General features: G+C 52.1%; 3 protein-coding genes across 6 annotated transcripts; 1 reads left to right on the forward strand and 2 right to left on the reverse strand.

The window, feature by feature from the left end:
* On the forward strand, positions 1 to 11,315 carry Prickle3 (prickle planar cell polarity protein 3). Of its 2 annotated transcripts, none has more exons than XM_020171583.2 (9): positions 1 to 157; positions 2,036 to 2,121; positions 3,382 to 3,565; positions 6,692 to 6,805; positions 7,055 to 7,192; positions 8,257 to 8,460; positions 8,551 to 8,737; positions 9,618 to 9,917; positions 10,532 to 11,315. In XM_020171583.2, exons 3-9 carry the CDS (start codon positions 3,458 to 3,460, stop codon positions 11,110 to 11,112), a joined length of 1,632 nt encoding a protein of 543 aa, XP_020027172.2. In that variant the 5' UTR covers positions 1 to 157; positions 2,036 to 2,121; positions 3,382 to 3,457; the 3' UTR covers positions 11,113 to 11,315. The 2 variants fall into 2 exon arrangements, with proteins under 2 accessions (XP_020027172.2, XP_020027173.2); XM_020171584.2 differs by lacking the exon at positions 1 to 157 and adding an exon at positions 715 to 873.
* Positions 11,316 to 11,351: 36 nt separating this feature from the next.
* On the reverse strand, positions 11,352 to 14,607 carry Plp2 (proteolipid protein 2). The gene is made up of 5 exons (XM_020171585.2): positions 14,353 to 14,607; positions 12,917 to 13,069; positions 12,716 to 12,811; positions 12,128 to 12,218; positions 11,352 to 11,756 (listed from the first exon to the last, which is right to left on the reverse strand). Exons 1-5 carry the CDS (start codon positions 14,446 to 14,448, stop codon positions 11,734 to 11,736), a joined length of 459 nt encoding a protein of 152 aa, XP_020027174.1. The 5' UTR covers positions 14,449 to 14,607; the 3' UTR covers positions 11,352 to 11,733.
* Positions 14,608 to 17,892: 3,285 nt separating this feature from the next.
* Positions 17,893 to 21,771, reverse strand: Magix (MAGI family member, X-linked). Of its 3 annotated transcripts, none has more exons than XM_074062930.1 (6): positions 21,624 to 21,771; positions 20,494 to 20,637; positions 19,706 to 19,788; positions 19,393 to 19,629; positions 19,162 to 19,294; positions 17,893 to 18,440 (listed from the first exon to the last, which is right to left on the reverse strand). In XM_074062930.1, the coding sequence occupies exons 1-6, from the start codon at positions 21,742 to 21,744 to the stop codon at positions 18,127 to 18,129; spliced, it is 1,032 nt and encodes a 343-aa protein (XP_073919031.1). In that variant the 5' UTR covers positions 21,745 to 21,771; the 3' UTR covers positions 17,893 to 18,126. The 3 variants fall into 3 exon arrangements, with proteins under 3 accessions (XP_073919031.1, XP_073919032.1, XP_073919030.1); XM_074062931.1 differs by having other exon boundaries at positions 20,534 to 20,637; positions 21,624 to 21,764; XM_074062929.1 differs by having other exon boundaries at positions 21,432 to 21,673.
* Between the last annotated feature and the right edge of the window lie 5,165 nt (positions 21,772 to 26,936).

Genomic DNA, 26,936 nt, shown 5'->3' on the forward strand with positions numbered 1-26,936 from the left:
GCAAACTGCCGCCGCCTAGATGCTTAATTAGAGACCCGGGCCGGGCTCCCGAGTTCTGAATTCTGACTGCGGGCGCAGGACCCTCCTACACACACCTCCTCTCAGCCCAGGGGCTCAGAGAAGCCTGAGAGCGTGGAGAGATCGGGAACCAACCGAGGTCAGGGACAGGGATAGGTAACTTTGGAGAGAAAATGGGGGCGGAGAGAAGGCTTTAAAATCAACCTCCCTGGGTTAGGAGACACCATGGCTGGACTGGTATGGATGGGGAGAGAGCAGGGAAGAGGGCCTCATCATGGCCAGTGACTTTAGCCCCCTCCGCATAAATCTCAAATAGTTCTGGCTCTGAGAAGGGAGTAGGAAGAGTCTAGCTAGACCTGAGAGCCACGGAGCACCAGGACTGTGGATGAAGTTGGGAACCATTCTTGCAACATTCATCCAGGGAAAAGAGACTATGGGAAGGGGCCAAGAGTTGGCTTTTAACCCCTGCCCCAAATAAGCATGCAACTTAAATCGGCACAACGCATCACTCCTTCCAGTCAGGTCGCCACCTCCAAGCCCCCCCACCCCCCCACCCCCGGCTCCGGTCCTGGTCGAGAGGGTAGGGGGCTTTAATGTAAGGCACTCCTGGGCTTTGGGCAGCTCATCTTTGGGTAGGGGACGCCTCGGCGCCCGAGAGGCACAGGCCCGGGGGCGGGCCCTACCGGGCGCGCTCCTCCCACGCCGGAGTCAGGTTTACGGAACAGAGCGGCCAGGCCGGACGCGCTGTGGCCTGGCGGCCTTGAGGACTCCATTCGCCTGACCCAGGCAGGCTTGACCCTGTCTGAGCGCGCCATGTTCGCGCGTGGGTCCCGGAGACGCCGCTCCGGGCGTGCGGTGAGCAGGACTCAGGGGAGCGGTGGGGACCAGGGGGAAACTGAGGCCCAGGCGAGGGGACAGGGCACAGGGATAGCGAGAAAGAGCCCCACAGAGTGTCTGGGAAATCCCATCCCCAGCTTTTCCAGAGCAGGCACAGGGACTACAGGAGGCGCACGGACGAAGGAACGTGTAGATCTGGTGGCCCATACTCTCTAATCACCTCTCCACACATCTTAATCAGCACCTCGGGGACCTGGTGTGTTCCTCTCTCCTGAGAATTATAGGAGGGAATTCTGAGGGTCAAAAGATTGAGTCTTGGGGTCTACGGTGGATCAGGAATCTCCTCAACTTCTGAAGGAAGGGACCTCATACCTCAGGGAACGGCGGACTGAGGGATGGGTCTGGTGCCCCGACTTGGGATCGAGGGGCTGAAATTTGGGGTAACAGGGCTTCCAGGCTTCTACCTAATCCTGGAAGCTTTTGCCTTCGTGAATAGGAGGGTCCCTCTCTTCCTATGGAGGGAGTTTCTGACCAGGAAAGGTGGGGTCTGGGTTTGGTGGTCCAGAGGAGGGAGTAGTCCAGGATATAAGGGATAAAGGCCAGGGCTTCTTGGGATGGGCGTTTTTGAATGGATCGAGGACGTCCTGATATCCTGGGAGAAGGTCCTCAGTTCTTTAAGTAGGAGACGGAGAAGCCAGGGCTTGAGGGAGGGGCAGAGCCATACGGGGATCCCAGGGAAGAAGGGAGGGCTCAGACTCCTACCCTGTGGAAGTGGGGTGCTGCTGGTCTCTTGGGTGGAGAATGGGCCAGGATGAGGCTTGGGAGGGGATGCCCAGATTAGTGACTCTGTTTTGGAGGGGAGAGTACTCGGATTCAGATGAAGGTGTTTGAGGCCTGGAGTCGGGGTGGGGGGGAGGGGTGAGGGAGGAGGAGGCCAAAGACAATCCAGGGAGGGGAATCCCCTGAAAAGGAGGCATGCAGGGAGGTGGTCTCGGTTGCCCCGCTTCCGGCTCGGTTTTGTCCCCCTCCCCCGCGCTCCAGGCACTGCCTCAGCCTGCCCAGCGCTGCCCTAGTGGGACAGGCCCCAGCGTGCGGTCGCGGGAGTGGAGGGGCGGGCGTTGACTTCTACCTCCCTGCTCCGACGCCTCTTCGGGCCCTGTCTCTACCCCGCCCACTACAGCCTCCAGAGGCAGAGGACCCAGACAGGGGCCAGCCCTGCAACTCCTGCAGGGAGCAGTGCCCAGGTTTCCTGCTACACGGCTGGAGGTAAGTGAGCCTACCCAAGGCCTTGCCTTTGTCAGAGCCACACCCTCAGGGGGAACTCCCGGGGCTTAGGCCACGCCCCTAGACTTGAGCTCCGCCCATTGAACGCAATAGGAAAAAGAGCCTCAAACTCAGATTCAGAGCCCCGCTTCCTGACTCATTCCCTGGAGTCCTGTTCCCAGAAGAGTTCCACCCATTACGCAGCCAGGCCCGCAAGAATTGTCCCAATCCCTAGAAAGATCCTCCGTCCCTGACCCTGAGCACCTCCCACCGAGCCCCCCCCCCCCCCCCCCCGCAACTCCCTTCTTAGGCTCAGAACTTTTCTCCCAGACCCAGTGTCCTATCTTCTTACTGGACCCCTGCACTCAAAGTCTCAAAGTCTCATAAAATACCACACATAGCTGGAGGCATGACTCAAGCACTAGGGCGCTTGCCTAAGTGCGAAGCCCTGAGTTCAAACTCTAGTACCACCAAAAAAAAAAAAAAGATAACCACAGACAAAGCGGGCGCCGGTTGCTCACAACTGTAATCCTAGCTACTTGGGAGGCTGAGATCCGGAGGATGACGGTTCGAGGCCAGCCCAGGTAAATTAGGTCTTGAGACCTCATCTCCAAAATAACCAGAGCAAAATGGATTGGAGGCGTGGCTCAAGAGGTAGAGCACCTGCTTTGCAAGTGTGAAAGCTCAAACCCTAGTCCTACCCAAAACAAAAAAAAAAAACCCACAGACCCCACAGCCCCACAACAGAGAGAGAGAGAGAAAGAAGAGAAGAGAGAAGAGACAGAGAGAGTGAGTGAGTTCAGAGCCTCATCACAGGCTAGAGCTCTGCTCTAGGGAGAGTTTCCCCACCAAACCTTTCCTGAGGTGAAGTGCCTGGATTTATAACCCCAATCGCCATTCCAGAGCTTTGCGCCTCTCAGACTGACTGCCCAGTTTGACCCAAATTCCAGAGCTGGAAGGTTAGGCAATGTCCTTTGAGACCTCGTAGCCCCACCCCTGCACATCCTGTGCCCAGGCTAACAGCCCTATCCTCTGGGGCCCTATCTTCCAGCCCTGCCATCAGCCAGGCAGGCTGATGAGAAGGGACCTTGTAGTCAGGGCCCCTCTCCCCACAGCCTGACTGCAGGCTCACAGTCAGACCCTGGCCCCACTCGAAGCCCTTTGGTGATAATATACATGTTCCACCCTTCAGGTGGATGTGCGCTGTCTAGAGGTCTAGGTGGATAACGCCTTAATAATTGACCCCCATTCTGGCCCCCTTAGAAAGATCTGCCAGCACTGCAAATGCCCACGAGAGGAGCACGCAGTGCATGCCGTGCCTGTGGATCTGGAACGCATCATGTGCCAGCTAATCTCAGACTTCCAGCGCCACTCCATCTCCGATGATGACTCAGGCTGTGCTTCGGAGGAATATGCCTGGGTGCCCCCGGGCCTTAAACCTGAGCAGGTGACAAAAGGCTGGCCAACCACTCTTGTTTTCCAGTGGGTGCGCACACATGCACACACACTCAGGTGGGAAGGTATTTCTGGAGCAATGCTAGAGTGTGGTCAGACTATCAGTGTCCTTCTGATCCCTCTGCGACTGAGGGGTGGTCAGTCCCCCACCTCTCAGAGCACCCTGAGTGATCACTGGCCAGTTCTTCAGGATTTGTTCACCCCCCCCCACTCTGCCCCTCACCCCAGGCTTTTCACAGTGCTTCATTCATCATATCATCGATTCCGTGAACTATATCAAGGCATGAAGGACACACCAATGAAGAAAAGGCAAAAGGGGCTGGGGGTGTGGCTCACTGGTGGAGCTGTTGCCTAGCATGCATGAGGCCCTGGGTTCCATCCTCAGCAACATACATACATACACACACACACACACACACACTAACATATCTTCCCACATAGAGGTTAGGTTCCTGAATGGAGTAACAGCCAATAAACAAACCTATAAATATACAATCGTGCTTTGATAAATAACCTCATGGGATTGATTCCACAACCCCTATATAAAATGGCATAGATTTTGCATATAATATAGACACAGCTTCCCATATATTTTAAATCCTCTCTTAATTACTTGTAATACCTGATATAATGTAAATGGTATGGAAATTGTTGTATTTTTATTGGCTAGGATGTAGCTTAGTGATAAAGTGCTTGCCTAGAAGGTGCAAGGTCCTGGGTTCAAGCCCCAGTATCATTTTTTAAAAAGGTATTATTTAAGAAATAATGACAAGTAAGAAATCTACCTGTTCAGTACAGGAGCACTTTTTTGCAAATATATAGATATATAGCTTACAGAACAGAGATTTATTTCTCATAGCTCTGACTGAGATCAGGCCAGAAAAACTGGGTTCTTATGAGTGGCAGACTTCTTGCTGTGTCCACATGGCAAAAAGAGGAGGGGTTTTTTGGCGGTACTAGGGTTTGAACTCAGCACCTCATGCTTGCAAAGCAGGTATTCTACCACTTGAGCAACTCTGCCAGCCCTGTTTTGTTTTTTAAGACAGGGTCTCATACTGGCCTTGAAGTTGCTATGTAGCCCAGGCTGGCTTCAAACTTGAGATCCTCCTGCCTCAGCCTCCCAAGTGCTGGGATTACAGGCATGGACCACCATGTCCAGCTTCTTTTCAAATATTTTTGATCTGTGGTTCTTTAAACCCAAGGATGTGGAAACTTGAATACAGGGGGGCTGACTGTACATCAGAAGGGCTATGGAATTTTTAAAAAGCAAGAAAAGCAGTGGAAAAAGAAAAAGGAAGGGAGGGAAGGAGGGAGAGAAAGGGAGAGGGAGAAAGAGGAAAGAGGGGGGGCTGGAATGGTAAATAGGTGCCCAGGTAAGCCTCTGTAAGAATTTAATGCCAGCTGTCCTGAAGGAGGTGAAGAAGTGAGGCTGGCAGATATCCGAGGTTAGCACAATGCAGGCAAAGGGAGTAGCAATGCCAAGGTCCAGAGGCAGGACTAGGCACATCTGTGTTTGGAAGAGTGAGGAGACCAATGCCACTGAAGCAGAGTAAGAAGAGCAGTTGGAGGGGAGGTAACACAGGTGGTGGGGCCATGGAAGAGGACTTTGGCTCTGAACGAGGGGGGATGTCACAAGAGCAGAGCAGGGATGGGATTTGTCTTAGGGGATCTCTGGCTGCTATAACACCCTATAGGAATAAGGGAGGAAGCAGGGGAAACAGTGGGGAGGAGGCTACTGCAGTAGTCGAGGTGACTGCTGACTGCTGGTAGAGGAAGTAGTGAGTCTGGTTCCGAACAAACACACACACACACACACACACACACATGGGAGGGGGGGAGAATTTTTTGTGGTGCTGTGTATGGAACACCCAGGGCCTTGCACATGCTAGGCAACTGCCCATTCACTGAGCTACACCCCCAGTCCCGATTCTGGTTATGTTTTCTTGTTCTTGTTGTTTCCTTTTCATATTGGTTATTTGCTATTGTTTTGTATTATTTGAGACAATGTCTCACTTTGTAGCCCCTGGCTGGCCTTGAACTCACAATCCTCCTGTCTTTGCCTCCCAAGTGCTGGGATTACATGTGTGCACTACCACACCCAGTACTCAGCTCTACTTTAAAATATATCCAAAGCTGGGTATTGTGCTTCATGCCTGTAATTCCAGCACTCAGTAGGCAGAAGCAGGAGGATCATGAGTTCAAGGCTGGCCTGGACTACATAGCAAGACTCTGACTCAAAATAAACAAATAAATAAAAGTAGAGCTGAGAGGTTTTCCCGGTGACTTGAAAGACAGCAGTGAAAGATGACCCCAAGAATTAGCAGATAGAGTCACTGCTATGAGAAAAACCAAGGCAAGAGCAAGTTTGAGAGATAAGAGTCTGAGGTGCCTGTTAGACAGCTAAGTGGCAACATTGCCTGGAACTCAAGGGGGTGGTCACAGGGCTGTAGGTATGCATTTATGACACCTTAGCCAACAGATAATATTTACAGCCATGAGGTTGGAGGCAATTCCCAAGACAATGAACAGTGGCAAGAGGACCAAGGACTGAGCCCAAGAACCCTCCCATATTCGGGGGTCAGCTAGGTGAGGAGAAATCAGAAGGACAGAGAAGGAGCAGCCAATTGAGGAAGGAAGGAAACCTGGACTGTGTGGTGGCCTGGAGGCCAAGGGAAGAAACTTTTTCCAGGAAGAGGGAGTGGCCATCTGGGTCCAGGGCTACTGATGGTCAAGTCCAATGAGGACTAAGACCTGAACAATGATTTTAACAATGTGGACATCCCCCAATGACCTTAGCAGCTTTGCAGGAGGGGCAGGAGTGGAAGCCTGACTGGAGTAGGGTCAAGAGAGAATGGGAAGGAGGAATTGGAATGCTTCCAACTCTTTGGAGGAGTTTGACCGAAAAGGGAAGGAGAAAAGAGCTGGGCTGGAGAGGGGAGAGGGTCAAGGCAGAAAGGAACTCTCAGCATATTTAGAAGCTTTAGGAAGGAGGGTGGCGTTAGGAAAGTTCCCTTCTGATGACTTTAACTGTCTTGTAGACCAGAAGCCCACCACAACTCACCATATCCCAGCTCACCCCTAATCTCAACTGTCTTCTCCCTCCACCATGTCCTCCTAGGTGTACCAATTTTTCAGCTGCCTCCCAGAAGATAAGGTCCCCTATGTCAACAGTCCTGGGGAGAAATACAGGATCAAGCAACTGCTGCACCAACTGCCCCCACATGATAGTGAGGTAAGGAGAGAGAAAACAAGAAGGGCATGCTAAGTACAGGGCACAGCCTGGGCAAAGGCAGGTCAGCTGGAAAGAAATGGGCACGGTCAGAGAAAGAAAGGTGAGCTGAGCTAAGAAGTCTGGACAGGTAGGGGTCACCAGCCTGGGCCCAGGGGTGGGCATTTCAGGCAGGAGGCACCATCTATATGAAGGCCTAGAAGTAAACTTTGTGGACAAGGATGAAGTCTGGGAGACCCCTCCTTTCCCCAGGCACAGTACTGTACAGCTCTGGAAGAGGAGGAGAAGAAAGAGCTCAGAGCCTTCAGCCAGCAGCGGAAGCGGGAAAATCTGGGGCGTGGCACTGTGCGCATCTTCCCCGTGACCATCACTGGGGCCATCTGTGAGGAGGTGAGCCATTCAAGGTCCCTGTCAGTGAAGGCCCTGGGAAACTGAGGCCTGCCACTTAAGCTGTCCCTAGAGCCCACTAGTGAATAGGACCTGTCTCTTAGGTCCCACTGTCGGAAGCAGATTATCTCTAAGGAGGCCTTGGTATATATCCTCTGTGATTTTTCTCCTCTCTGTGCAGTGGACACAGGTGTAGGCTGTCTCTTTGGTTTTCTTGTAGTCAGGATTTTTCCTTAAGAACTGCAAGCCAGATGCCGGTGGCTCACGCCTATAATCCTGTCTACTCAGCAGGTAGAGATCAGGATGATTGCAGTTCAAAGCCAGCCTGGGCAAATAGTTCATGAGACCCTATCTTGAAAAAACCCATCACAAAAAAGGGATGGGGGGGGCTGGTGGGGTGGCTCAAGTTGTAGGCCCTGAGTTCAAACTCCAGTACCACAAACAAAAAAAGAACTGCAGGCTCAATGGTAGAGCACCTGCTTACCATGTATGAGACTCTGGGTTCTATCACCAGCATCACACACACACAAACTGACCCATAGTAAAAAGGCCTGTCTCCAGAGCCCTCCAAAGTTGGTGGATTTGTCCTCCTGGTGGGTGAGGCCTGTCCTTAGAATTTACTGTTTGGTGGGCAGGCAGAATGGCTCAAGCTGTGCCTGCCTAGCAAGTATGCGGCCCTGAGTTCAAACCCCAGTGCCACCAAAAAGAGAGAGAGAACTTACTGTTTAGTGAGGTCTGTCCCTAAGGTCCTGGTGGGTACAAACTATCTCTGCTGTTCCTCACTAGCCCTGGCCTTGTCTCTATGTCTGCCCCAGCCCTCTATGGGGGAGACTTGCCTGTAAGGCCACCTGCCATGGTAGGGCCTGTATCTATGGTTTTCCCCCATTAACAGGGTCAGTTTCTAAGGTGCCCTCCCCCACAGGTGGGAACTATCTCAGTTATCCTGTAGGGGGAGCCAGTCAACAAAGGTTTACCATGGGGGAAGGCCCAAGTATGATATGCCTGGCTGACCTCATTGGTCAGATCACCTTGGTGATAGATAATTAATGGTGCCTGTCATTTGGCAGTGCGGGAAGCAGATCGGAGGTGGGGACATTGCCGTGTTTGCCAGCCGTGCCGGCCTGGGTGCCTGCTGGCACCCACAGTGCTTTGTGTGCACCACATGCCGGGAGCTTCTTGTTGACCTCATCTACTTCTATCATGCTGGCAAGGTCTACTGTGGGCGTCACCATGCTGAACGCCTGCGCCCTCGCTGCCAAGCCTGTGATGAGGTTTGTCCTCCCTGGCTGGGGTGGGAGTAGAGGGTGGGCAGGGCCAGGGGCAAGCTCTTCTGACAGCCACAGATGATCTGTGTCCTCCAGATCATCTTCTCCCCTGAGTGCACAGAGGCCGAGGGCCGCCACTGGCACATGGGTCACTTCTGCTGCTTCGAGTGTGAAGCTTCACTAGGAGGGCAGCGCTATGTCATGCGTCAGAGCCGTCCCCACTGCTGCGCCTGCTATGAAGCCCGCCATGCAGAGTACTGTGATGGCTGTGGAGAGCACATCGGTGGGTGAACATGATGGGATGCATGGACAGCTGAGCCACCGCCGCACCCACCAGGAGTCCTCCTGTCCTCTACTCCCCATCCCCCACTACACCCTGTCCTTTAAGTCTAGTCTGTGCCCTTCACTGCAATTCCCCCGCAACACACCTAGTTACTGTCATACTTTCTTTCTCTTTTTTTCTGGTACTGGGGATGGAACCCAGGACCTGGAGGGAGCATGCTAAGTACACGCACTACAACTGAGCTACACCACAGCCCAGATGTCATACTTTCTAAATTCTACCCACACAACATTAGGCCGGCGCTACATGCCTAGACCATCATACGGCACCTTCTGATTCTGACCCCCTAAGCCCAGCCTCTGCTGCCCTGAACTATGCCCTACTCTCTTCCACTCTCCTCCATCAGCACAGGTTAGCTCCTACCTTTTAGTGACACTCTACCCTCTTAGACCTTTCCCACCAAGTTTATGTCCTACAGGCTAAGCCCTGTCCCCACCACTCAAGCCTCTTCTTCAGGTCCAGCCTTCCACTACCTTCCACCTGCAGTGGGCACCCCTTAATATCTAAGCCTGGCCCACGTCTTAGAGTCCGATGCCCATCCCCACTCCTGAAGGGGCACCCTGGGAAAGAAAGGGGGAGGGAGACATTAACAGCCAGTCTCCAGGTAATAAGGGGGATGAGGAACCATGGGATGAGAAACAAACCTCGAGTTTCCTGCTTTTTTCAGAGAAGGACCCCATTCCAGAAGGGGGGTGCAAATCAGGGTACTCTGCCTGGAATTCCCCATCTCTTCCCAAGAAGAGCCCCATTCAGGAAAGGTGGGGGTATGCCTGTGGGTTCTGCCTCAGTTTCCCCCCCTCCCCCGCATTGGTCCCCGCAGGTCTGGACCAGGGCCAGATGGCTTACGAGGGCCAGCACTGGCACGCCTCAGACCGTTGCTTCTGCTGTAGTAGCTGCGGTCGAGCCCTGCTGGGCCGCCCTTTCCTGCCACGCCGTGGCCTCATCTTCTGCTCCCGAGCCTGCAGCCTTGGATCGGAGACCACCGCTCCGGGACCCGGCCGCCGCAGCTGGAGCGCAGGCACGGTCACCGCACCGCTCGCAGCTTCCACAGCCGCTTTCTCTGCTGAGGAAGGGGCGTCTGAGACCACTACCAAAGGCACCTGTACCGAGGCCGCGCCTGGTGAGAACCAGGCCCAGCTACCCAGCTACCGTACCGCCCCGCCCCGCCCCGCGCCACCGCCCGGCCCTTCCGCTTGACCCGCCCAGACCCAGCACCTGCTGCATCTTTGGCCCAGCGCTCAGCTCCGCCCAGCCTCCTTCCCCACTCCATTCCAGGCCTAGTCTCCAGCCCCAGCTACACTTGCCTTGACAGTCCCGGATCCGCCCCACACCTCTGCAGGACCCGATCCTTACCTGAACTTGTCCCAGCTTGAGCCCAAGTTCCTCCTTTCCTCCAACCCATCACCCTCCACCCTCTGCACCCAGGCCCCGCCCCCATTCTATCTCAGTCCAAGTCTACTTCAGCCCACGCCACGCCCTTTTTCGTCCAAGCCACTTCCCCATTCTCTGGCCACACACCATACACCATCTGGCCTCAGTTGAGATCTTCCTACCCTCCCTACCCCCAGAGCCTGCACCAGGCCTCAGACGGTAGCGGCAACTGGTCTCCGACCCCTGCCCCACTTCCCAGTCCTGGGAAGTCGGGGAGGAGGCCTTTCCCCAGGCTTCCCCGCGGGAGGGAGCGGGCAGCCAGAGCGGGTACATGCTGGAGTGGCATCATCTCTCCTCTTCCAGCTACAGATCCTGAGGAGCCCTCCCGCTTTTTGAGAGGGGCCCCCCATCGCCACTCCATGCCCGAACTGGGGCTCCGCAGTGTTCCTGAACCACCTGCAGAGTCCCCTGGACAGCCTGACCCACGCCCCAACGATAGTGCCTTTGGTCGCCAGAGCACACCACGTGTCAGCTTCCGAGACCCTCTGGTGTCTGAGGGAGGTCCACGGCGGACACTGAGTGCACCTCCGGCCCAGCGCCGAAGGCCACACAGTCCCCCACCCAGGGGCCCCAGCCGCCGTCGTCGCCGCCACCACCACCATCACCACCACAATCCTGGCAGACGTCGCCACCATCGATGTGACTTGGGATCCGGGTCAGACTCAGGATCTTGCTCCAGCTCGCCCTCCAGCCCCAGTTCCGAGTCCTCGGAGGAAGATGGATTCTTCCTCGGGGAACGTATCCCACTACCCCCACACCTGTGCAGGCCCAGGACCACTCAGGACACTGCAACTGAGACTTTAAACTCTCCGGCTCCACCACTCCCTGGGGACTCTCGCCCAGGGCCTCGCCAGGCCCGAGATAAGAACTGCATCTTGGCCTGAAAGCAGGCAGCCCCAGAGGGGGCTCCATTGTCTGGTCAGTGTAGACAATGACTCCACCACACACACTAGGTCATAGATCCCCTTCCTCCCTCCCTCTTTCTTGTTTGTATTACTGAAGTAATTTAATATTTGTTGAAAACAGGCCTGCCTTCTTTGCCTCCTTGTTTCAGCTGCCCCCCCCACTTTCTCCCTCCTGATGCTTAAGATTTATCCATTTTGTCAAAGGATTAATTTATTCATTATAGATTTTAACAATCCATTTATTATTTATTTCTCCCTCCACTGCCCACCCCCCACGCTAAGGAGGTTATTTGGAATGAGTCACCCTGAAATTAGAGGCACCCACCTCCCTCATTTTGTAGCTTAGGGTATGGTCCAGGAAGAACTGGTGTCTCCTTATGGACACTGCAGAAGGGAGGGAGACCTAGGCACACATATAAAGGTGACCACATACAGAAGGGTCAATTGGCAGGCTGGAAGACAAAAATTTTCCCATTTAAGGCAGTTTTACCTCAATGGGGGTTGGGAGTTGCTTGGCTGGGAGTGTTGTAGGGGCGGGAAGGAGTTTTTTCTATTGGAAGAGTTATTTGCAGGTTGCAGAGAGAAATGTGTGAGGTTCACCTACACCGGGCCATCTGTGGGGTCTGCAGATGGAAAAGAGAGAAGACATTGGCTGGATCCATATACTCATTCTTTTTTATTCTTTATTTTTTTGTGGTTCTGGGGATTGAACCCAGGGCCTCATGCCTGCTAGGCAAACACTTAACCCCTGAGCTACATCCCCAGCCCTCCATGTGCTCATCTTACAGACAGGAATGCTGATGCTTTTGGTACTTATTGGTACAAAAGACAGAATTACTGACAAAGGACAGAATAGGTGTTCATACTCTTCCCTAGGAGGTCCCTTTCCTTTTCTTCTCTGCTCTTAGCAACACACACACATTTGAGCTCCAGCGCACGTGAGCACACACACACACACACACACACACACACACACACACACTCACTCACTTACCAGTGGGGGCTGCTGTGTGTCTTTGCTGCCGAAGAGGGAAGGTGAAGTAGGCATCATAGCCAAAGAGTATAGTAGCCATTAGGCCCAGCACCTGGGGGTGGGGACAGGAGTGGGGGGAGGGGTGGATTAGATGGTGGGCACTCAGCCTCTTACCTCCTTATACCTGCCACCTCCAGGGACTGCACCTTGCAGGATGGTGACTCCAGCTTCAGGCTGGGAAGTCAAAGAGTCCCAGGAAAAGGCTAGGATGGTGGATTCCACCCCTCCCTCCCCCTAATATGTCTCAACACAGAACAGCCACATTGTGGCCCTACATGTGAGGGGCACACTTCATACTACCTTTGAGATAAACTTCTAGCAGATGGTAGCCTAGCATGTTAACACATGACAGGGGTCACCTGTTTGTACTTCCTGAATAGGAACCTCCATTCTGACAAGGGACAGCCCTTTTTAGCAAATAATCTTGAGATCACTTGAGAGCAAATTTAGCCTGCTGTGGGTCACACACGTTCTGCAGAAGCAGAGGCAGAAATGGATCTTCAAACCCTTCTCCCTGTGCTTTGGAGGTGCCTACTCCACCATCTTTACCCCAGCGACGATTTTGGAATGGCCTCCTCTCTCAACAAGGACAACAATGGAGGTAATCAGGTAGAGGATCGCTGCTATGAGGGACCGGAAGAAGTCCTGTGAGGTGTAGAGAGAACAGGGAAGTCAGCATGCAGAGTTCCCCAGACAAGACCAACTGCCCAGGCCCCTGTCCAGTCTCGCCATGATTGGCCCCCTTCTCACACTCCAGGGCCAGTTGATGAATGGCAGCTTGGTGTGCAGATCACACATGTAGATGACAAACAGGACAGCAGCGATGATCATCTCAATCACCGACAGGGAGGAGTATGCTGATGTGGAAGCACTGAAGCAAATCAAAATCACCAGGCAGAGTAACTAGAAGGGTGACATGACAAAGGGGGCTAAGTAGATTGGTTAAAATTGGGGTGTGTCTAAAATAAATGCCTACAAGATAAAAAAAAAAAAAAGAAATCCACTTCCCATGGCTGGGATGCAGAGCAGTGGCGGAGTGCTTGTCTAGCAAACATAAGGCCCTGGATTTGCTCTCCATCACCGAAAAAAAAAATCCACTTCTCAAATGCCTACCAAGACTGGGAAAATAACACAATGATTGCCAAATTTTTTTTTCCCTGGTGGGACTGGGCTTTGAACTCAGGGATTCACACTTGTGTTCTACCACTTGAGCCACACCTCCAGCCCCGCTGAACACTTTTTGTGTGCTCATTGTGCTCCAAGCATTGTTCTAAGAGCTTTACAAGTATTATTCACTTAGTCATCACAACAACCTAATGAGCCAGGTACGATTATTAGTGTACCTATTTTACAGATGAGAAAAGTGAGTCACAGAGAAGCAAAATGGGTTGCCCAGCGTCACCCAGCAAGTAAAGAGCAGAGCTGGATGCCTCGGTTCCCCTTTTTCCTTCTATGATTTCGGCAGCCAGAGGGGAGTGGCTCTGCCAGGTGTTTTGTGAGCACCACTGGCGCCAGCTTCTAGGCCTTGAGAGGGAGGGACGTGCGGTTCCCCAGGCAACCCCCTTGCAAAGCAGTGAGACTGACACTGGAGGAGTAGGGCTCTGTTAAAGGCGCCGCACCCCTTTTACAAGTGACTCAAAGGCGGCGCCCACTTTGAGGAGGGCGGGAAACCAATGTTCCCCAGTCGGCCGCCCGAAGAGCGGACTTCCCGCCCAGTCCCAAAAGGGCAAGGAAGAACTGGCGAAGGGTGGGGCGCCCATCTTGGGGAACTAGCGTGCGGGGCCCCACCCCAACATGCCCCACCTCTGCGCGCGCTCCCAGCTTCCCACCAGTGCCCAGGCCGCGCCACGCCCTGCCACCGGAGGCCCCCACTTCTCAGACCTGGGGACCCCCTTCACTGAGTCCACTGTTGAGTCCACTGTTGAGTCCACGCGGGCTCCCTCCACTATGCCCCGCACACAAGTTATAGGCTCTTCGCCTCACGTGCGCCACCAGCTCTAGATCACCTTCCCTGATCGCCACTGAAACCCCGCTGCAGCCCAAGTCTTGGACTCCACCAACCCACCCACTTGTGCCCCACTGCTGGGCGCCCCGGCCACGTGCCTGTCTCACCCGGGACTGTCCAGTACCGCATGGTTCAGCCACGCACCCGTCCTTTGCCCACCCGCCTGTCCCGGAACGCTCACAATCTCAGCAAACAGGAGAAGTCCCTTTCGGGTGCGCCAGTAGTTGGTGCAGGCTGCCCAGCAGCCGGGGGCCGAGAGGCGCTCGGAATCCGCCATGGCAAGGGCCGGAGTCCCTGGGAGCGCAGAGGATCTGCTCGCTGGCTCGAGGGTTCGAGGACGCAGCACACCCAACCGTCTGGCCCGCCGTCTGGCTGGGAAGGGGGCCCCCGGGGCGAAGGAGGGAGTGAGTGAATCACCCGGCCGAGCGAAGCGGGCGGGGCCGGAGGGGGCCGAGCCAGGTGGCTCCCGCCCCGGAAGCCCCCTCGCCCCGCCCGCCGAGGACTATACCGGCTGCGAGCACCGCCGCCGGGGCGTCCCATCTCCCAGGTGCTAGGTGCTTGGTAACTCCAGCTACTAGGCACGGAAATATTGAGAACCTTCGCCTTTTTAGAATGCAAAAGCGCTGCCTCGGCTCAGAAGCTCGGGAATCTGGCTTTGGGAGGAGTGACTCAGTTTCCTTAGCTAAAAATCGGCAGATGCCATGTTTAAACCCGAAAGACCCTGGGCCAGGTAGGTTTTCCGAATTCGGGGAGTGTTAAAAGTTCATTATTTCCCCCCAAGGAAAGGTGTGAGTTTTCGCAATAAGGATATTGAAAATTGTTACTCATGAGGTCAGATCAGGTTCTGTAGCTAAATGGTGCCAAACTTGGGGGTGGGACAGTCGGTTTCCAGAGCTTTTTGGATTCTGGAGTTATGGACAAAGGATAATGGAGTGTGAAAACAAACTTTTAGCTGCGTGAATGAGGCCATGCTGATACAAAGGCTGAGCAGAACAGGAGCCCCAAGAATAGGGGCACACCTTGTTAACAGGGTTAGGCACCAGGCACCCTGCACTTCCAGAGAAATCCTGAGTGCTGGGCCTGTTTCCTAGTTCTGAGGAGAAGTGCGGCTGGTCCAGCCCTAGATGAGGAATGTCCCAGGAAAGACACCAGTTTATTATTGCAGGCTTGGCAAGATAAGCTGAGTGTGATGCTGGGGTGACAACGCTGTTGACATTTGCAGAGTATATTATCTGGAACCAGTACCTTCCTCCTGGCTCAGCCTGGGCATGGAATCTGAGCCATGCACCTGGTTGCCTGGAATCAGGATGCCCAAGATGTTCTGACAAATATGCTTTCCAGACTGGACATGAGTTTTTTATTCTCATCTCTTTTGAGGTAGAGAATAATAGTTGGAAGGCCAGGAAAATTCAACCCAAGAACCTACCTGCTCCCAAACACAGGGACTCTCAAACCTGAGGAAGGGGTTCAGCCTAGGTTGCTAAGTGACTGAATAGTGAGAAGCTTGAAACATACTTTCACCAATGCCAAGTGAACACTTCCCAACTGTGACGAGTGTCTGAATTTCTGGAACAAGACAAACTTGGCTGCCTCAGGGCTTTTGTACTTGCCATTCCCACTGTGGTCAGTGCCCTACCCCACCTCTTCATTCATCTAGCTTCTGGTTATTCAGGCTATGGCTCAAATGTTAAGTCTTCAAAGAGGCCTGCAGCCTACCATTATCTTCCCCAACCCCCAACATACCCTTCTCTTTTTTTGGGGGGGTACTGGGGTTTGAACTCAGGGCCTCATGCTTGCTTGGCAGCTCTACCACTTTTGCCACTCTGCCAGCCCTTTTTTGTGATGGTTATTTTCAAGGTAGGGTCTCGAAATTTATTTGCCCTGGGCTGGCTTCAAACCGAGATCCTCCTCATCTCTGCCTCCTGAGTAGCTAGGATTACAGGTGTGCCACTGGCACCTGGCCTTTTTTTGAGAGGGTCTTGCCTGGGAACTCAAGATTCTCCTGCCTCAGTCTTCCAAATGCTCAAATTACAGGCACGCACCACCATGCCCAGCCGTAACCTCCTTTTGCTACATTTGTGACTCTTCTCTCTGAAATTATGTTCTATTTATTCATTTTCATGTCTTGTCTGATTTGTCTACTTTCATTATCCCAGCTGTACAAAGATAGAACTTATGTCTTCTTCCCCAGCATCACCACAGTACCTACTCTGGTACAGGGTGTACAGTTGAGGTTCAATATTAACACTTGTCAAATACAAGTGAGATTACAAAAACAGGTTTGGAAATCAAGCTTTGATCCTTGCTTTGACTCCCCCTACCTCAAGCTATGTGCACTCTCTGGGCCTCACTTTACTCTCCTATGAAATGGACCTATCAGGATTGTTGAGTAGGTGTGTAACAAGGTGAAAATAAATATTGCACTAAAGCCAGTAGCAGGGATGAGGCCTCCAACAGTAAATGGTGGCTGGAGTTACTATTCTTAGTCCTCTGGGTGTGACTGTATTTATAGGAAGGGGGCACTAGAGCCCTTTCCTGACTTCTGTAGAGCTGCACCCCCACCAAGCTATGAGTCAGGGGTAGCTGGAAGCCAACCCCACAATGCCTACAGCACTAACCATTCAAATATGCACCCTTCACCAAGTGTGGTCGATGCTGACTGTAATCCCAGCACTCAGAAGGCTGAGGCAAGGAGGAGCTAGAGTTAGAGGCCAGCCTGGGCTATGCAGTGAGACCTTGTCTCAAAAAAAAAAAAAAAAAAAAAAAGAAGCCTCCACAAATGTTCACCTCCCGTACTACAGCTACCAGCTAATCCAGTTTTGGCTTTGCAAACCCGTCTCCATTCCAGTGCCTCACATAGGGACTCTCACGCTCAGGTCCTGTAATTTCTCTCCTTTCCCCACTGGGGCAAAAGTTGCCTGTTCAGGTCAGACCACAGCTTCCCTCCTTGGGGGATGGGCCTGAATGTTCAGAATGTGGTGACAACAGAGGTGACTGGACTTCTCTGACATCAGTCAGCACCTGTCTCAGGGGTACCCGGCTTGGAATTCCCCTGTCCATATAAGCCCGGGTTGTGGGGCTCAGTTCCCAGGGTAGAGGAGAACACTCTGGATCTCTTCTGGGACCGGGAACGCCCAACATAAGGCGTGTGCACACAAGCCCGACCGTGGTATGTCACCATCTATGGGAAAGGGGAGGGGGGGCGCAGCCCAACTACTAAGAGCCTTTTTTAGCCTGGCCCGCCCGGGGCGCTGACTCACACCTTCCCGGCTCTGTCCCAAAGGGGGCTCCAGGGCCCCAGCCTGTGCCAGAAGGGTGGCAGTCTTTGTGCCAGTAAAAGCTGGCCTTTTAGGCCGGAAGTGGGAGACCGCAGGCTCCTGCAAAGGACACCGCCCTGCTTCTAGATTTGCTATCCCGACTTCAGCCAAGAGTCAGGAGGATTCCGAGCCGCAGCAGTGCGTATACTGGCGTACTCCCACCATAACAGACCACCTCTGCATTCCCCACGCCATGCGCAAGAATCATGTGTGAGCTCCTGCACACCTCCGAAAGGGTGAGATGAATGAGTGAGAACAGGAGCAGGAAAAGGACTGGGGAGCAAGTACGCTGGGCGGAAGACCCCCAGAAGTGAAGACCCTCCTCAAAACCAGACCGCCCACCCCCTCCTTTCCAAGGTGGACTGGGAAGCCCCACCCCGCCCGGATCACCTGGGTAATCAAGACTGGATCCAACCATTTTATTACCTCCCTCGCCCTGAACAAGAAGCGCTGGCCTGGGAAAAGGGCAGGTTCCGGGAGGGCCGTACCACTGCCGCTGTGATGGGATTGTGGGCCAGTCGACTGCGCAGCGGGGGTTGGGGGGGAAACCAAGTGGAAGTTCCCAGGGAGATGCTAGTGCACGGCCGGCCGTCGGGCACGCCAGATTCAGGTTGAGTACAGAGCTGTCTGATGTAGGCTCAGTGCCTCCGCCTTCCAGCTGCCATCTCCTGGGCGATCTTCGTGGCCCCGGGGACCCCTAGGGCCTGTGAGAGCCGCTCCTCGCTGGGCACCAGCCAAGGCCCCGGAGAACTAGGGGAACTAGGGATACGATCGTCCAGGTCCTCTGCGTGGTGCTCCGGAGTAGGAAGCTCGGGACGGTCGACCACTGCCTCTGGACTAGGCTCCTGGCCACCCCGGGTCTTGGGCGTCCTACTGGATCGAGAGCGGTGAATTGGGGAAAGGCTGGTATTGCTAGACCTCATCTCCGGACCCCTAGGATCTGGGCTGCAATCTGGGGATGGTAGACTGTGGGTTAGATTGGGTAGTAGGGTGAGGAACAGAAATCGGGGCCCCTTGGCTGAGAGTGGCAAGGAAAGCTCAACGACTGCGGTGGAGACTCCATCCCTTAGAACCTCCCTTCAAGGCCCTGAGATGCCCTTCAGTGACTGGCACCACCTCCACAAGCCAACACCTCTTTTCTCAGGACCCTTCTCCCCCCTCAATCCAGAACATGCTCCTCAGAAATTATTTCCCACAATCCCCAAAGGCAATCAAGCCCTGACCTTGGCCTTAGGACTAGGAACTTCTCTCTCCTGTGCATGGGACGGCTGAATCTCCCCTCTCATCCCACTTCCCTTGGCTCCTCTTTGTCTTATTGACCATTTGTCTCTCAGAATCAGACTCATACCTTCCAGATCCCCATCCCATCTCCCTTCTGGAATCCATTCTGCCTTCCCCTTCCCAAGACTAAGACCCTTCCTTTATGAACACTTGATTTTACCCCACACTCCCTCCATCCTATCCTCTCCCCTACCCAAACCTCTTATCCTGGGACAGGTTCCTGGCTTTTGAAAATATCATAAACCCACCGAGACACGGACCCTTCCCACTGAGACCACCAAACCCTTTCCACCCAGGATTCCAGCCTCTCTGCTCTGTGAGCCTCTCCTTCCCCTCTCCCCCAAGAAAACCTCACTTCCCTTCAGGGGCCCTCCCAACCCCTTCAAGCTTGCCGGGTTGGGGCTCTAGAGGCCTGCGGAGCACAAGGTGGAGCCGGGGGCCTCCAGAGCGGATCCTCTCCACGACCTGGGCATGAGTGAGGCCCTGCGTTGACTCTCCATTGATATGGAGCACGTGGTCGCCGGCCTGCAAGAACGCAAGGCAGGGTGATGTTGTACGAAGGACAGCTGGACAACATTGGACAAAGGCAGGGATCATACCTATGAAGGCGTCCTAGGGCTAACCTGTAAACGACCACAGCGCTGTGCCGGCCCGTCCTTAAGCAGCCCACGCACAGCCAGTGAAGCATCCCCGGATGCACCTCGGCCCCCACTTAAGGTGAGGCCAAAGCCTTCAGGACCGCGAACCAGCTCCACAGAGAATCGACCAGAGGTTTGGGGTGGCTTTGAAGCACAACTTGCCTTACCCTGAGTCACTGGAGGTGGCGTATTACACGTACCCAGGGTCTCCGACCGACGGTGCTAGAGTAAGAACATGAGTGTACATAGCTTACCTGCCCTGAGGCTGATGGTATCATATGCAAGGATGAGGTGGTACCTGGGACCGATGTTCCACAAGAGTGCCATGAGGTAGGCGACTGTCTGTGACTTCTATATCCGCAGAGTCCAGAACACTGACAGCTAGGGTATGAAAGTCGGAGAGGACTATCAAAGGACAACACATGGAAACACCCTAGGACCAGTCCCCAGGCCTCACCTATTTACCTGGTCCCTGTAACTCACACAGACTCACCCATTATTTAACTATCTAGTAATAACTGTCCTGACTCCGCCTCCTTAACAAATAATCCTGGGCCAGCCATGGCCAACTATTTGAATAATCCTCCAGATCTTCCTACCTGCCACTAGTAACATGCAGGCCCCACCCCTCTAATAACACCAGGAGCCCCCACCCTGGAGCTTTCTATCACAGGATTTGACTCCTGAACATGCAGGCCTCGCTCTCTAATGAACCTCTAAAGCCTCAACCCATTCCTCACACTTCAAGCTCCGCCCCCAATGCATTCGGAGTTTGCACCACTGGACTGGCATCCCAGACCCGCCTCTTTGCCGAGTACCCCTCCCCACCACTCCCCAGGTTCCACCTCCTCAGAAAACACTTGAAGTCCCAGTAATCATCCAGCACAGCACCTTCAATGAATCTTCGGGCGCTCGCCTGTCGCAATAACCCTAAAGGAATACGCTGGCAAAACACAAGGGCCCCCTCCTCAAAGCATCCTCTGAACCCCGCCCTCCAGAATCACATCCCATTCCCCGCCCCCCCGACACTTTAGAACGCAGTCCCTCTTAGATCCCGCCCCCTGGAAACCCCGCCCCGTCACCTACCCTCCTTGCGCAGGCGCAAGGTGGTGCCCGCCCTTCGTACCAGCGCTGACAGGTCGGTCGCAGCTCTGGCCGCCAGGGGGCGCGCGTCCAGCCGTGCCAGGAGCTGACGGGACCTGGGGCCGGCGGATAAGGGAAGGCCGCGACCTGCGTGGGAGAGGGGGACGGGTCAGCACGGACCCTGAGCCTCAGAGAATAGGCACGATTCCAACGTTGGGAGACCTAGAAATGTCCCCTAAAAATACCCGGAGACCCTTGACCACTCCCCTCCATAGTTTCGAAGGTCACCACTCCCGAACCCCACGGGTATGCGCATGCCCCCTTGCCTTGCCCTCTTGGTCCCTGGAGGTAACCATTTGTCTGCAATAGTCCTAGACATCTCCAAAAACCTGACAAATTTCACTGGCGTTCCCGGACTGTCCCCTAGTAATTCTAAATGTCAAACTTCTCCCACCGTGTCTCCGGGGACCTAGCTTCTCCCAGACATCCCCAGAGAACCTAGCCTGCCCCCCCCTACACACCGCAGTCCTGGGACTCCCGATCCCCCTCCAGATATTCTAGGCAACCCCTACTACCCCCAGTTCCCATAAGGGGCCCGTTTCCCCACACGACCCAAGCGCTTCCAAGATTCCAGTTGCATAGTTCCCAGACGCCCCCCAGACTTCCCTCAAATCACTACAGACCCTGCGTGCACTGGCGTCCTAGGACGCCCCAGGGTACAACTCCCCAGAGACTCTAGAGCCCTTCCCCGTTTTCCCCTTCCCCCTTCGTGTGTGAGTGCGGGTAGGGGGACTGAAACTCAGCCCTAAGTCGCCGGGCCCCTGCCCCTGCTTCTGCCGCTTTGCGCAACAGAGCTGCTGTTTACCACCTGTAGGATGGAAAAGGTGAGGAGTGGACAGGGAACGCTCTTCTCCACAACCGCCCCCCCCCCGCGTCGGTACCTCCTCTGCTCCCTCTAAGGTCCGCGGTGTCCCCTGCGCGCGACTCCATGGCCAGTGGTCCGCCCGTGGATTCACCCGCAGCCCAGCGAGTTTCTAGCACAGGGGCACTTTCACCTGGCTCCTCACCCAGGCCTGGACGCGGCTGGGACCGGCCAGTCCGTGTCTGGCGTCCCGGCCAGCGCGGTGACCTACCTGGCCATAGGCGTGGAGGCCGGGCTGTGGGAAGCAGTAGGAGAGCTTGGCCTCGCTCTACCTCAGGCGCTGCTGCATCTGTCAACTGAGGATTCTGGTTACAACTAAAAAGCCTGACCATATCAACTGTTGCAGAAGATATAGAAGAAATGGAACTCAAATATACCGCTGGTAAAAATGTAAAATGGTATAGCATCTTTAGAAAAAATTTGGCAGGGTCTTAAAAAAAAAATAGCCGAGTGCCAGTGGCTTATGCCTGTAATCCTAGATATTTGGGAAGCTGAGATCCAGAAGCTCTCCAATGAGGCCAGCCCAGGCAAACAGTTAGTGAGACCCTCCCCCCTTCCCCATATCCAAAATAATCAGAGCAAAATGGAATGGAGGTGTGGCTCAAGAGGTAAAATACCTGCTTTGAGTTCAAACCCCAGTTCCACATATCAAGAAAAAAATTTATATGGGCTGGAGGTATGGCTCAAGTGGTAAAGCACATGACTAGAGAGCCCAAGCTCTGAATTCAAACCTTAGTACTGCCAAAAAAATCTCAAAATAAAAAATAGCATTTATACAGCTCTATCACTTGAGCCACTCTGCCTAACATGTGTGAGACCCTGAGTTCAATCCCCAGCACTGTAAACAAAAAATTTACATACGTGAGTATTTGTGGCACCTTTATTTCTTGTCATATTTGTTGTGGGCTGCCTAGCAAGTATGAGGCCTTGAGTTCAAACTCCAGTTCCACCAAAAAGAAAAAAAGATGTGAACAAAATATTACAGACTGAATGACTGAAACCACAGAAGTACTGTTCTGGAGACTGGAAAGTCCAAGATTAAGATGCTGGTTGAGGTGATTCCTAGTGAAGGTTTTCTTCTTGGCTTGCAGATGGCTGCTTTCTGACTGTCTCCACAGTGAGCTGAGAAACAGAGACAGCGAATGAGAGAGAGACAGAACTCTCTCTTCTTTCTCTGGTGAGGATACAGTTCTGATTAGAGCCCCACCCTCATGAGCACATTTAACCTTAATTGCTTCCTAAAGACCCTATCTCCAGAAACAGTTACATTGGGGGTTTGGGCCTTAACAAGTGAATCTAGTAGGGGAGGAGTCATTCAGTTCTCAGTCCATAGCAATTGGGATGGGTTGGTAGGGGTTTTTGTGACAGGGTTGCACTATGTATTCCAGGTTGGCATGGAACTCTCCATCTTCCTGCCTCAGCCTTCCACGTGCTGGGATTACAGGCACACACCACCATCACCACACTAAACTCAGAATATCTTATAGCTCAAAAGTGGAAACAACCCAAATGTCCATCAGCAGGTGAGTGGATCAATAAACTGGTATACTCATACAGTGGAATACAACTCAACCGTGTACAGGAATGAACCTTTGGATGGATCCCCAAATCATTATGCTATGGGCTAAGTGTATAGGTCAGTGGTAGACTGCATGCTTAGCACGCTTGAGGCCCTGAGTTCCATTCCCCAGCATGGCAAGAAGAAAAAAGAAATTCATCAAAATAACTATGCTGAGTAAAAGAAGCTAGACCCACCCCCATAAAAAGAGTTCATGCTGTATGATTCCACTTCTGTAAAAATCTAGGCTGGGTGCTGGTGGCTCACGCCTGTAATCCCAGCTACTCAGGAGGAAGAGATCAGGAGGATCATGGTTCAAAACCAGCCCAGGCAAATAGTTCTCAATAACCTATCTCAAAAATACCCACCACAAAAAGGGCCGGTGGAGTGGCTCAAGGTGAAGGCCCTGAGTTCAAGCCCCAGTACTGAAAAAAAAATAGTAAAAACAAACTGATGTACAATGACAGAAATGGATGGGTGTTTGCCTGGAGAGGGGCCAGAGGTCAGGACAAAGAATTAAAAAAGGCAAAAGAAAACTCTTGGCAGGATCCTAATTGTAACGATATTTTCACAGATATAAACATACTGTATTCAAAACATCAAATTAAGCTGGGTGTGGTGATGCACTTCTGTAAATCCCAGCATTCAGGAAACTAAGGCAGGAGGATCACAAGTTCCAGGCCAGCCTGAGGTACAGAACAAGACCTTGTCTGAAAACAACAACAAAAAATCTAGAAATGATATGTCAATTATACCTCAGTCCATTAAAAAAAATAGAGCCAGTCGTGGTAATACATGCCTGTAATCCTAGTAATTCAGGAGGCCAAGGCAAGAGGATCAAGAGTTTGAGGTCAGCCCAAGCAAAAGTTCTCATGACCCCATTCCCAAAAATTACCAGAGCAAAATAGACTGGGGGGTGTGGCTCAAGTGGTAGAGCGCCTATTTTGCAAGCTCCAAGCACCGAGTTCAAACCCCAGTCCCACTGGTGCTATGACTCAGATACCAGTTGCATCATGACGTGACTGTTTCCTCAAGAAGTAAGAAATGTTCTCCCTGCCTCTCTCCAAGTTAAGGACATGGCTATTCTGACCGTACTGCCTCTGCCTTCCCACCTGGTTACTAAGTGCCAGCTACTTCCTGTTCCTACTGGGTGCTCACTCAGATCTCTAGCCTACTTTTCCAGAGTTTCAGGTTTTATTTTCCCTTCCTCTCTCTGGGACAGGGCTTCCTTTTAGAAAACCACTTGAGAGAAGCTTATTCCAAGTATGGTTTTTCTACCATTATGAAGGTACTTCCTTGTTGTTAGGGTACTTCCCATTCTTTTGTGCTATCCAGAATGGCACAGGCCATAAGAAATAGGTAAAGCAGGACTATTCCTTGGGACAGATCAAGAGCCCAATGGAGCTGACAAGGCTACAGGCCACATGAAAGTGCCAGAATCTAGGGATTTGGAGGCCAGGTGGCAAGAAAATGGCACTTGGATACTTTACTTTGTCTTTTCCTAATCTATGCTCCAAATGAAAAAAACTGGGATTCCTTTGACCTCAAACACTGGCTACTCAATTTAAAATAAAAGTGCTGGAAAGAAAAGAGGTGCCCATGGGAGGAAATTAGACAGGCGCCCTATACTAATTTCCTGCTCTCTAGAAGGACGCTTTGAAAGTGACCACACAGGTTTACCTGGCTCCATGGGATGGAGGATGCTTCTCCTCCAGACTCAGGGGTTCAACCTAGGCTCAAGACTTTGACCTAAGCACAAGGCTGTCACTCCAGGAAGGGACGCCCTGCCTGGATGACAATTGGGTCTCATTTCTTCCAGATTCGAAACATGTTATCTATTCCTGCAGAAATGTGTAGCCTGCACTATCTTGGTACGCCCTAGGGAGGATTGTAATCTGCCTAAACAATCTAAGAGTACACTAAAATTAATATAAATACATAAATGTGTACATTAGTCTATCAAGCATAAGGCAAAAACTTCTTTTGCCTCTAGAATTCCAGAAACTAACCAATATACTTGTGGCTACTTAGTTAATTTTGCATGTTCTTGAGTTCTTAAACCTATGCATGCTTATACAGCTAATGTAAAGGAATTGCTGCTTCTTTTCTCTTTCCCTCCCCCACCTCTTCTGCTACTTTTTTTTTTTAGAAAAACCAGTTTTTCAAGTATTTATGTCAACCAGGCCTAAAATACAGTCATTGTTTTATGCACTGTAACCTTGATCTGTTTCATCCTGTCATAAGTGTAAAAGTGTAATTTACATTAAACTGTTTTATAATTGGATCTATTAACAAAGTGTGTTTTAAAGTGTTTTGTCATCTACAGTTTGGATCCTTCTCTAAGACATTTATAATTAAGCTCCCAGAAAACGTCTTTAGCAAGTATCTATTTCTCAAGCAGTTGTCTATTTAAGTATTTGCTATTATTGGTTTTGTTTTGTATTTTCCTCGAAAAACTTTAACTGTTCTGTTGACTTAAAAATGGGTGCCTCATAAGCCCACCCTAAGGGCCACTTCTTCTCAACCTCTCAGTTTGCTTAAATTGGCCACAAAAAAAGGGTTTTTCACCGACTCTCAGCTTAATTGACACTTGTCCCCCAATGTGGGATCACAGGTCACACAGACTATTTGGAGGACACCACCAATGAGGGACAATTAAAGCCAGGCCAGAGTGATTGGTCAATAGATATCTTCAAGAGGAAATTGTTAAGAAACAAGGGGAAAGTTGTCAGAATCAAGCAATGCTGGGCATGGTGGCGCATGCCTGTAATCCCAGTGATTGGGAGACTAAAACAGGATGGTCCTGAGTTAAGGCTAGCCTCGTCTACAAAGTGAGTTCTAGGCCAATCTAAACTATATGAGACCCTATATCTCAAATAACAGCAAAATGGAGTCACTCCTGCCAGCCCTTCCAAAGTAAAGCCAAGAGGTTAAAAAGAATGAGTCCTTACATGTGGGTATTTTAAATAGGCAATTTAATTAGAGGATATAATCTAGCACATGATGACCATGACTAAATATACCCAAAAAGCATTAAATGACACAGCATACGGTATAGCTCTTCTCAAGTATGAGATTAAAATGATGCGACAAGCCATTTGTGTATTAACTAAGACAAAATGCTGTGTGTATAATCCAGACAACTCAACAATTGTATCAGCGGTCCTCAAGGATCTCCACACCCAAATAGACACTATGCTTGATCCTAAAATAAACTTTGGAGGCCTACTTTCCTCTTGGGTTACAGGATTCACCTGGTGGAAAAGGCATTCATGTTTGTCGTCGTCATCATCATAACAGGCACCTTGCTCTGTTGCTGCCTGTACTGTTGTGCTAACCTCAGCTCTGTTTGTGTCTTCACAGTCTACGACTGCATCCCAATGGGCAATTCTCGCTGCTTATTATGCCCTGCAACTGCAGCTCCCACTATCATGGGCCGCTGGACAGACCAAAATATTAAAAGGCTACCTGTCTTCCTCGATGGCAAGGACCAGAGACTCCTGACTTATGACTACGTCCCGTGCCAGCAGGAAGCAGCTAATGACAGATTACCACTCCCCTTTTCCCTAAAAGATTTCAGAGTCTCTATTCCTTGAATGGGGAATGATAGGTAGCAGTTAGACTTAAGCGGTGGCCACAAGAGATGAAGGGGGCACTGTTTCTCATGCTCCCTCCCTTGCTGGAGCGACATTTTCTCTCTCACTCCTTGGACCTAACTGGGCTTAACTGGGGGCAACTGGAGATTCAGAAAAGATACAGGATAGACAGACAGAAAGTTGGGGTCAGGGGTGTTGTACACTTGGCTGGAGAGACCCAACCCTTATTGTTTCTTTTTTTCTATCTTGATTTTTTTAAGGCCTTACTCCTTACAGTTCTTTAAAACCTTGCTTAAAACCTCTTTCCTTAGGCTTGCACTGTCCCATGTTTGCTTTTAGCTTATCTTTAGCTTAATTGCTTTTAAAGTCT

This window comes from Castor canadensis, chromosome X (genome assembly GCF_047511655.1).
Source record: "Castor canadensis chromosome X, mCasCan1.hap1v2, whole genome shotgun sequence".
In the NCBI taxonomy this organism is placed as follows: Eukaryota; Metazoa; Chordata; class Mammalia; order Rodentia; family Castoridae; genus Castor; species Castor canadensis.

Coding starts and splice junctions, on each gene's coding strand:
- Prickle3 (XM_020171584.2), top strand. CDS start 832: ATGTTCGCGCGTGGGTCCCGGAGACGCCGCTCCGGGCGTGCG. Junction 2,122..3,381: donor TTCCTGCTACACGGCTGGAG/GTAAGTGAGCCT, acceptor TGGCCCCCTTAG/AAAGATCTGCCAGCACTGCA. Junction 6,806..7,054: donor TGCCCCCACATGATAGTGAG/GTAAGGAGAGAG, acceptor TCCTTTCCCCAG/GCACAGTACTGTACAGCTCT.
- Plp2 (XM_020171585.2), bottom strand. CDS start 14,448: ATGGCGGATTCCGAGCGCCTCTCGGCCCCCGGCTGCTGGGCAGCCTGC. Junction 12,219..12,715: donor ATTCCAAAATCGTCGCTGGG/GTAAAGATGGTG, acceptor CCCCACCCCCAG/GTGCTGGGCCTAATGGCTAC. Junction 11,757..12,127: donor ACACACAGCAGCCCCCACTG/GTAAGTGAGTGA, acceptor TTCCATCTGCAG/ACCCCACAGATGGCCCGGTG.
- Magix (XM_074062930.1), bottom strand. CDS start 21,744: ATGGTCAGGCTTTTTAGTTGTAACCAGAATCCTCAGTTGACAGATGCA. Junction 20,638..21,623: donor GCCTCCACGCCTATGGCCAG/GTAGGTCACCGC, acceptor TCTCCCACGCAG/GTCGCGGCCTTCCCTTATCC. Junction 19,789..20,493: donor CTTGCGCCTGCGCAAGGAGG/GTAGGTGACGGG, acceptor TTCATACCCTAG/CTGTCAGTGTTCTGGACTCT.